Here is a 10,954-nt window from a genome sequence, read left to right on the forward strand (position 1 = left end):
TCCTCAAGGCAAGAATCTTCCCCCACTGTTCTTGGCACTGGCCGTCAAGATATTCTCCTACCTACCTTGCCTGATTGTAGGTCATAAGATCCCCATTTCAGAAGAGGTTCTGCCCCATGCCCTGGAGGAAGGAAGGCTGCACAGAGAGACCAAGAAGGATCTGACAGACAGGCCTTGCTGGGCTTCACCACTCACTCTACTAACATTAGATCATACTCTTTTTGTCCAATCATGTTTCTAATGGTTGTCCATCATGCCCATCCACTGAAGTCCCCATAAAATGTTCAAAAAAAAAAAAAAAAACCACAGAGTTTGAGGAGCTTCCAGATAGCTGAATGTGTGGAGGTTCCTGGAATGTGCTGTTCCCAGAGAGGTTACGAAAGCTCCTCATACCCCTTCCCCCACACCTCACCCTATGCATCTCTTCTTCTGTACCTTTTGTAATTGTCTTTATAATAAACCAATAAGCTAAATGTTTCCCTGAGTCCTGGGACCTGCTCTAGCACATTCATCAAACTTGAGGGTGTCATGGAATTCCCAATTTATGGCTGGTTGGTCAGAAACACAGGCAAAACAACCTGGAGCTTGTGCTTGGCACTGGAAGTAGGGGGCAGTCTTACAGAACTGAGCCCTCCCTCTGTAAAACCTGACACTATCACCAAGTAAATAGCGTTAGAATGGAATTGGAGTGGAAAACACGCAGCTGGTATCTGCTGCAGAATTTATTTCCTTGCTTCTTGATGGGGAGAAATCTCCACACATTAGCCAGAGAAATCTTCTGTGTTGATTGTCGTTGAGTGAGAGAGTAGAAAGAACATTTGAGTGTGATTTTTTTTCCTTCTACCCAATAGCATAAGATGTAAAAATAGCTTATGCTATTGGGTAGAAGAACAAAAAGCTAAATCAAGACTCCTGAGTTCTAGTCCCAACTTTGTAACTAGCTATCCATGAATCCTTAAGCAAGTCCCTTCACTTGCCTGGGTACCTATTTCTAATTTGGGAAATGAGAGAATTGAGTCATTACTGACAACATCCCTTCCAGGCATAAGAGGGTAGATAATTTCCTAAACAGGCTACAAACTGACCAGTAATAGCTTCAGATGCTCAAAGAGGAAAAAATATACAGTGGTCAAATTATGTTGTATGCTTTATCACCATCTTGCAAGTTTATAAAGCCACACGGGAATATTAAAGGGACTGAGATGCCCTGCAATAAAGAAAGCTCTACAACCAGTGGCCGGGCTCAGTGGCTCACACCTGTCATCCTAGCACTTCCGGAGGCTGAGGCAGGTGGATCACCTGAGGTCACAAGTTCGAGACCAGCATGACAAACATGGCAAAACCCCGTGTCTACTAAAAATACAAAAATTAGCCAGGCATCATGGCGGGCACCTGTGGTCTTACAGGCTGAAGCAGGAGAATCACTTGAATCCAGGAAGTGGAGGTTGCGGTGAAACAAGATCGTGCCACTACACTACAGCCTGGGTGACAGAGTGAGAGTCCATCTCAAAAAAAAAAAAAAAAAGAAAGAAAGAAAGAAAAGAAAAAAAAAAACTCTATAACCATCATTCCCAAACTAACTTAGCCAGAAAACTCTCTATTTTTATGTTACCTGTTAACACCCTGTAACTCAAATACTCCTCAAAATATACTTTGAAAAATGATGAAAGGGAGTATCAACTGATGTTTTTATAATACCTGTATAATCTTCTTATGTATTGTGAAGCAGAAAATAAATGTTCACTGCAAGGATGGATTTAAATGAATGTGATGTTGGCTATATACTGTCACCGTTCTTATTCTAATTTTCAGAGAGAGTTCTAGATGAAGCAAGCATTAAATAAAAGACGCATAGTGAGGCTTTCATTCCAAGGGATAAAATCTTTCGTCATTAAATCGAAGTGGTGAGCCAGTGCCTGGGGGTAGAGGGGTATGGGAAGTGATTGCCTAAAGGTCATGGGGGTGTTCTTCTGCAACGATGGAAAAGTTTTTGAAACTAGAGAGAGATGATGTTGCCCAACATTATAAATATACTATATGTCACTCAATTATATACTTTAAAATGGTTAATTGTAGGTTATGTGAATTTAACCTCCATTTTAAAAAATCAAAAGAACAGGACCTCTGCTAGCACAACTTTAAAAGAATTAGGAAAAGGCACCACTTTGGAGAAGATACAGACAGAGGGGTGCACAGTTTGTTGAGCCTCCAGCTTGATGTAAGAAATAATATGCTCCTTCCTCTGAGTGGACAGAGCCACAAGCCACACATCAGGGTATAGGTACATCTATACACAATGGCCCTACAATGTAGTCAACATTTTATTCCCCTCATTTAGAGCTCTGTTGTCTCTGAGAGGGTTTAGGTTGGATGTACCTTTTAATTAAAAGGACTTTGGCTCAGCAGCACCCCAAAAAAGCCTGGTTGGCATTCAGGAGGGAAGAGATAGATCTTGTGACTTGGCTTAGGATAAAAGTTGGTAGCAAGAAGAGGTCCTTGAAGTTTATGTGTTATCTGGTCTAGATTACTAGGATGGAAGCCCAGAGCAGAAGCACAGAAGCCGTACATAGGAATGTTGTATTCATTTGACTGGTACATCAATCATGTTTTATTTCTCGAGAATCTAAGTAAGGCAGTCACAACTGAATTAGAGAACTAGTAAAACGGAGATGAAGAAATTGGGAGAATCCCCAGAACTTGTAACTAGAAAACCAGAACCATGATATCTTAAAGAAAAATAATTTCAAACATTAGTATCTGTGTTAAACCAAAGCCACGTTCAGGAATAACAGACAAACACATTCTTTCTTCTTATGGTACTGGAATGGTCTAGAGCCCATCACTTAAATGAAGTAATGAAAGCCAGAGGGAATCAGCACAGTAATAAGAAATGTGGTATATACGCTCAACGGAATACTATTGAGTCTATATAAAGCAGGAAATTCGGTCACATATTACAACATACCTAAACTTGAAGGATATTATGTAAAGTGAAATAAAATAAATTTCATTTTCTTAGTTTACTTAGAGGAGGTAAGGGAATGTTCAGATTAGTCTTTGTTCTGTGGCACAGGAGTCAAATTCTCAAGTAAGTGTCATACCTTAAATTTTGCATTGAGGAAGATGTTGAAAATAGTGCCACAGTAGAAAAGCCCAGAAAGGGAGAACTGATATGCAACGCCACTGTCTCCAGTGCTCTTATCAATAATGTATTTCAAGTCCTCAGATATCTGAGCCTTTTGCAAAAGGAGACACATCTGTTTAGTATCAAAGATTCTGCTAAATTTATATCTGAATTAAATAGCTCCTGAGATTGTTGTCACGACACATCCACGTATTTCAAGCATCCAACATAAAAAATATTAGCTAATCAAAGAATCTGTGATGTAGCTTTGCTTAAGAAGAAGCAAGGAATTCACAAAGAATCATATCTTTTAAACCAAATTTGATGTGGGATTTGAAAATACGTCTTAATTCTGACTCAGAAAGAGTTATGATGTAAACTCAAAGCTGTCATTTCTAGAGAAGCAGAACTACCACTTGGTGTTCTGGTTCAAAATCCAAGAGTAACATCGTAACTTGCATTTCTCTGTAATGAACCCATACTCCATGGAGGCCTGGTCACCTTTTATTGCATCTAAACAAAACCTTTATATTCACCGTCATCAGCTGTCTCATTCAAATTATATAAACTTTCCAGTTCACTGGATTAGTCTCTAATATCTATAATAAACTGCATATAGCCGATCTAACAATCTGTAGTAAATCACATACTCCAGTATTAATATGTTAAGTATAATTTTATGCAGTTAAAAAATCTAAATCTATAGAATATCCTAAGATAAAAGATGAGACAAAGTCACAAGGAGGTTAACTTTTTTAGCACTTAAGATTTTCTTGAAGTGTGCTTATTATGCTGTTAATAAATAAATAAAATCTCTAGGAATGGCTCTAGTAAACAGTGTTATTACTTACCCTAAGCTCTCCCTTCCTTCCTTTTGCTCTCAAAAAGTCTGTAAGAAAGGAAGAAAATTTTTATGGCTTGCTTTCACCCTTGGATTTTCCTTAGAATGACTGCTTACATAAAAAAAGAAGAAAGGAAAGAAAGAAAGAAAGGAGAAAGAAGAAAGAAAGAAAGAAAGAAAGAAAGAAAGAAAGAAAGAAAGAAAGAAAGAAAGAAAGAAAGAAAGAAAGAAGAAAAAGAAAGGAGGGAAGGAAGAAAGGAGGGAAGAAAGGAAGGAAGGGAGAAAGACAGAGAGAAAGAGAGAAAGAATTGACTATAGTGTTTAAAGAGTTTAGTCTGGAATCAGAGGGTGTGGATTCAAATTTCAGATTCACTAGATACTAGTGTGAACTTGGGTAAGTTACTTCAATCTGTTGTGGCTCAGTTTTCTCACATGGTTGATGGGAGTGGCAGTGATACCTAGCCCATAGATTGCTGTGAAAATTCAGCAAATTGACACGTGAAGTACTCAGAACTATTTAGGCACATAATCAGTGATGGAAAAATGTTATCAATAGCAATTAATGCAAATCTCCCAGGCCCGAGAAAGCATCCCTTTCTGGCCAGCTGAATATAGTCTTGCTTCACAGTCAAAGGGAAGATAAGAAAGTTAGAGAAGGAGCCACAGTTAAATTGGAAGGAATTAAACTGTCATGTGAGACCCAATCACCCAGTTGTAAGGGTCAACACTGAGTAATATTGACAATCCTTAAAGGTGAGGCATCAGTCAATTATTCCTTGACCATGAGGAAATTTTAAGAAACAAGAGGAGTTAGGGATCATATTCCTAATTAATGCCAATGACTTCTTGACCATGGTAAAGGAGCCTAATTGCAGACCAAATACAATCAACTTTCAAAGGCTCTCAGTAGGTTCAACAAATAATTCAGGGAGAGGCCAATTATCATTCAGAGACAAATTATCAAACACAAATAAGGAAGATACTTCAGGAATTATGTAAACAGTAGCTGGCCAAGGCTTATAAAAGGCCCAATGTGGCAGCCATCACCAAAACTCAGAAACTCCTCCAAGCAACCCAGACTTCAGACCAGCTCCCAACACCATGACGTGCTGCCAGACCAGCTTCTGTGGATATCCCAGCTGCTCCACCAGTGGGACATGCGGCTCCAGCTGCTGCCAGCCAAGCTGCTGTGAGACCAGCTGCTGCCAGCCAAGCTGCTGTGAGACCAGCTGCTGCCAGCCAAGCTGCTGTGAGACCAGCTGCTGCCAGCCAAGCTGCTGCCAGACCAGCTTCTGCGGATTTCCTAGCTTCTCAACCAGTGGGACCTGCAGCTCCAGTTGCTGCCAGCCAAGCTGCTGTGAGACCAGCTGCTGCCAGCCAAGCTGCTGCCAGACCAGCTCCTGCGGAACTGGCTGTGGCATTGGTGGTGGCATCGGCTATGGCCAGGAGGGCAGCAGTGGAGCTGTGAGCACCCGTATCAGGTGGTGCCGCCCAGACTGCCGTGTGGAGGGTACCTGCCTGCCCCCCTGCTGTGTGGTTAGCTGCACACCCCCATCCTGCTGCCAGCTGCACCACGCCCAGGCCTCCTGCTGCCGCCCATCCTACTGTGGACAGTCCTGCTGCCGCCCAGTCTGCTGCTGCTACTCCTGTGAGCCCAACTGCTAAAAGCCAGTTTGCTGATTTTCAACTTGAAATGTCCACTTTCAGTTCCATTCATGAACGAATTATTTCTTCAAGCACTTATGGACAACTAACAAATTCTTGAACTTTTCTTTGGCTTTGTTATGGGGGTTACCAAATATTTTGGCCTCAGAATTATCTGATTCCTTTCAATTCCAGAAAGACCTTACTCTTCTCTCTGAGGAGGCCAAAATACAAATTTGACCCAAGAAATGAAAAAGCCGATTTACCTTGAAATTGAGCCTTTACAAGCATTGAAGCCCACGCTCTGAGTCTCAGCGCCGACGAGACCATGGAAGAGCCATCTGTCCTTCTCAGGACACTCACTTCCTGTATTCCACTGTCCTGCAAATTGCATCCCCTATGAAAGAGGAATAATATACCAAGGTCTAATAAATTTTAACTATTGGTGCAACAAACATATCTTTTTTTTTCATTGAGTGTATTCAGGATATACATTTCATAGAATGTCATATGAAAAATTTTAATCTGCTTTTGATATCCCTTCTCTTCTGATACCACATTAGGAAATTTGTTATCCAGAGGTCCAGTTGAGGTTAATGACCATAAAAACATAGAGTAAATGTAGTTATTTAGGGCCTCAGAAATGGCAAAGGCTCTGTTACCATAACTTAACCTTACACAGTGCTTTCACAACCAGGAAGTTACAGAAATCAAAATCTCTGGCTGGGTACGGTGGCTCACACCTGTAATCCCAGCATTTTGGGAGGCGAAGGTGGGAAGATCATGAGGTCGGGAGTTTGAGATCAGCTTGGCCAACATGGTGAAACCCCATCTCTACTAAAAAAAATAAATTGTTTTTCTATATACTAACCATGAAAAATCTGTAAGGAAAATTTTAAAAACAATTCCATTTACAATAACATCAAAAGAATAAAATACTTATGGCCGGGCATGGTGGCTCATGCCTGTAATCCCAGCACTTTGGTGAGCTGAGGCGGGCAGATCACCTGAGGTCAGGAGTTCAAGTCCAGCCTGGCCAATATAGTGAAACCCTGTCTCTACTAAAAATACAAAAATTAGCCAGGCATGTTCGTGGATGCCTATGGTCCCAGCTACTGGGGAGGCTGAGGCATGAGAATTGCTTGAACCCAGGAGGTGGAGGTTACAGTGAACCAAGATTGCGCCACTTCACTCCAGCCTGGGTGACAGAGACTCCATTTCAAATAATAATAATAATAATAATAATAATAATATAAAGAATAAAATACTTAGGAACAAACTTAACCTTGAAGGGGAAAGACTTGTACACCAGAAACTACAAAATGTTACTGAAAGAAATTAAAGAAGATACAAATAAATGAAAAGACATCCTGAGATCATGGATTGTAGGATTTAATATTGTTAAGATGTCAATACTACCCAGAGAATCTACAGATTTAACGCAATCCCTATAAAAATCCCAATAATGTTTTTGCAAAAATTTTTAAAAAATCCATCCTAAAATACATATGAAATCAGAAAGGGTCCTATATAGCCAAAACAATCTTAAAAAAGGACAAAGTTGGTCTCACATTTTCCTATTTCAAAATTTACTGTAAAGCTACAGTAATCATAACAGTGTGATACTGATATAAAGACAGATATATAAAGCAATGGAAAAGAACAGAGAGCCTAGAAATAAACCCTCAAATACATATATGGTTAAATGAGTTCATTTATTTATTTATTTGAATTGACAAAAATTATATGTATTTATTGTGTACAACACATTTTTTTGGAATATGTATACTTCGTACAATGGCTAAATCAAACTAATTAACATATGCATTACCTCACATAAGTTTTTTTGTAGTGAAAACACAAAATCTACTCTCTTAGCAATTTTCAGGACTGTAACATATTGTTATGAACTATAGTCTCTATGTTGTACAATAGATCTCTTGAATTTATTCCTCTTATCTAACTGAAATTTTGTAATCCTTTGACCAACATCTTCCCAACACACTCCACCACCACCCTACCCCCTGGTAACCACCATTCTACTTTCTACTTCCATGAGTTCAACTTTTTCTTTTTTTTGAGGTTTTTTTGTTTTTATTATACTTTAAGTTCTAGGGTACATGTGCACAACGTGCAGGTTTGTTACATATGTATACATGTGCCATGTTGGTGTGCTGCACCCATTAACTTGTCATTTACATTAAGTTCCACTTGTAAGTGAGAAAGTGCAATATTAGTCTTTTTCTTTTTGTCTGACTTATTTCACTTAGTATAATGTTCTCAAGTTTCATCTGTGTTGCCCCAAATAGCAGGATTTCCTTCTTTTATGACCAATAATATTCCAGTGTGTGAGTGTGTGTGTGTGTATGTGTGTGTGTATCACATTTTCTTTATCCACTCATTTAATGATGGACATGGACACTTAGGTTGCTTGCATATCTTGGCTATTGGGAGTAATGCTGCAATGAACATGGGAATGCAGATGTCTCTTCAAAATACTGATTTACTTTCCTTGGGGTATATACACAGAAGTGGGATTGCTTGATTATATGACAGTTCTATTTTTAATTTTCTGAGGAACCTTCATATTGTTTTCCATAATGGCTGTACTAATTTACGTTTCCACCAACAGTGTGCCAGAGTTCTCTTTTCTCCACTTCCTCTCCAACACTTGCTATCTTTTGTCTTTTTGATAATAACTACCTAATATGTGTGAGACGATATCTCATTGTGGTTTCAATTTGCATTATCCGATGATTGGTGATTTTGAAAATTTTTCATATACCTGTTGGCCATTTGTAGATTTTTTTTGAGAAATGTCTATTTAGATTTTTTGCCCATTTTTCAATGACATTATTTGTTTTCTTACTACAGGTATTGAGTTGTTTGAGTTTCCTCTATATTTTGGATATTAACCCTTTATCAGATATGTGGTTTATAAATATTTTCTCCCATTCAGTGGTTTGCGTCTTCACTCAGTTTAGTGTTTTATTGGCTGTGCAGAAGCTTTTTAGTTTGATGTAATCCCACTTGTCTATTTTTGCTGATGCTTTTGGATTCATGTTCACAATATCACAATATTGGCCAGGCAAAAGTCACGGAGTTTCCTCTGTTTTCTTCTAATAGTTTTATCATTTTGAGTCTTTCTTACGTTTCAGTCTTTTAATCCATTCTAAGTTGGTTTTTGTATATAATGTGAGATAATGGTCTAATTTCATTCTTCTGAATGTGAATGTGGTCAAATGATTTTCAACAAGGGTGACAAGACTATTTACAAATGGTTAAGATGGTTAATGTAAATGGTTCATAAATTTTATGGTATGTATATTTTACCACAGTTAAAAATTTGTAACTATAAACATGTGTAGGAGACCCAAACTTTTCTGAAATAGAAGATATATATGTATATATGCTGGTTTATATTTGCAGAAGCAAGGATAAAGGTTTCAAAGAATGTGCACCAAATTCTTAATATTGATTACCTCTAGAGCATTAGTTTTGGAAGAGATGTGTGCATCTTCCAGGAAGGGAAAAGATACTAATTTTTCTTTATATACCTCTGTACTCTTTGACTTGTTACAGTGTGTATTCATTACTAGCACATATGTTTAATTTAGTAGAGTCAGAAAACAATCTACAAGCAAAAGTCATTAAAGATTTTAGTTAGCAATATGTACATTCACTACTACTGAAGGCAAGAATATTTGATAGAGCTCTGAGGATCCTATAACTTGCAAAAATTGATCATAGAAAGGCATACTTGGTTTGAAAGTTGATACATCAGGTTGTAGTTCATGTTTTGATGACACTAATGTTAGTCTTTCCAAGTCTGGACAAATTGTTTATAAAACCATGATCATGGTTAAGTGACCATTTAAGGAAAAATGGTCAGTTAAGATAAATTCTGCCTAAAGGTTATCAAAGGACAAGTATGACAAAACGTGCCAGGGCAACACTTGGCTCAAGGCTAGTCTGAGCTGTGACTTGCATAAAGAGGCACTTCGGTGCTTGGCTTCCATGATGAGCCTTCACTTCACCCAGAGGGCAAAGAAGAAACATAATGAGACTTAATTGAACAATGGAAAAAGCAGGCTATTGAAATGCTATTTATAACTTTATAAACACCTCAGGTATTAGCCAGAGACTCACACTGAAATTGACATCAAGAAAAGGTGTTGGGTAAATATGCAGCTCTAGGGAACATATCAAAGGACAGATATAGAAGGTGCAGCCCAAACTCAGAAACCTCTCTTAACACAGCTCTCAACCCAACTCCTGACACCATGGTCAGCTGTTCCACCAGTGGGACCTGTGGCTCCAGTTGCTGCCAGCCAAGCTGCTGTGAAACTAGCTGCTGCTAGCCAAGCTGCTGCCAGACCAGCTCCGGCAGAACTGGCTGTGGCATTGGTGGTGGCATTGGCTATGGCCAGGAGGGCAGCGGTGGAGCTGTGAGCACCCATATCAGGTGGTGCCACCCAGATTGCCACGTGGAGGGCACCTGCCTGCCCCCGTGCTACCTGGTAAGCTGCACACCCCCATCCTGCTGCCAGCTGCACCATGCCGAGGCCTCCTGCTGCCGCCCGTCCTACTGTGGACAGTCCTGCTGCCGCCCAGCCTGCTGCTGCCACTGCTGTGAGCCCACCTGCTAAAAGCCAGGTTGCTGATCGCTTAAGAATGAAAGGGGAAGCACAGCAAAATTGTGCTGATTTCTGAAGAACTGTTCGATTTTACTTGGATGCTAAGTACCATGATGTTGTTAAGCTGCTCAGAGATAATGAAACTCCTAGTTAGGACACTGTGGATGTGCCGAATTCACTTACTGAAACATGTATCAATCAGTGTTCTGGATAGCTTGCGTTGCTTGAGCAGAGGACCAGGATGGAATAGTTCATCATTTCAGTGACATCTCTGCTCCCCCAACTTTCTCTTGATGCTCATGCATCTTCAGACCTGGTTTTTCCTTGAATATCTCTGATTAATTCAAATAAAATGTTTTAATGTGCAAAGCAAACTGAGTTATGTCCTCCTTCTACCTTTAAACATGTCTTCTTGTAGCTGGTATTCAAGAGTGGATTTGCAATTTGATAATAATACCAAGGCATAACCATAAAGTCTAAACCAGAAAGATTAAATACAAAGTAAATTATGCTTGAATCCATCAGCTTAAAAATGCTCCATGAATTAAAGAATTTTTATAGTTCAAATATTTACATGCTCTAATCTATTATGATTAGGTCTAGACCAATAAAGGTTGACCTTTAGCTAAAATGTTAAGGTTGATCAAAGCTATTGATTTCTATCTAAATGTAATTCTACCATCTTTTGTCTCCTTCCATTTAATATAC

The 10,954-nt window shown here is 39.2% G+C and overlaps 2 protein-coding genes across 2 annotated transcripts; both read left to right on the plus strand.

Moving 5' to 3' along the window:
- Positions 1–5,019: 5,019 nt before the first annotated feature.
- LOC101134919 (keratin-associated protein 1-3) lies at positions 5,020–6,064 on the plus strand. Its single transcript, XM_019026284.3, has one exon. The coding sequence runs from the start codon at positions 5,067–5,069 to the stop codon at positions 5,628–5,630; it is 564 nt and encodes a 187-aa protein (XP_018881829.3). The 5' UTR covers positions 5,020–5,066; the 3' UTR covers positions 5,631–6,064.
- A 3,729-nt stretch (positions 6,065–9,793) lies between these two features.
- On the plus strand, positions 9,794–10,607 carry KRTAP1-4 (keratin associated protein 1-4). The gene is given in 1 exon segment (XM_019026659.3): positions 9,794–10,607. A coding segment is annotated over 1 exon segment (366 nt). The 5' UTR covers positions 9,794–9,892; the 3' UTR covers positions 10,259–10,607.
- The last annotated feature ends 347 nt before the right edge of the window (positions 10,608–10,954 follow it).

Source organism: Gorilla gorilla, chromosome 4, assembly GCF_029281585.2.
Source record: "Gorilla gorilla gorilla isolate KB3781 chromosome 4, NHGRI_mGorGor1-v2.1_pri, whole genome shotgun sequence".
Classification (NCBI taxonomy): Eukaryota; Metazoa; Chordata; class Mammalia; order Primates; family Hominidae; genus Gorilla; species Gorilla gorilla.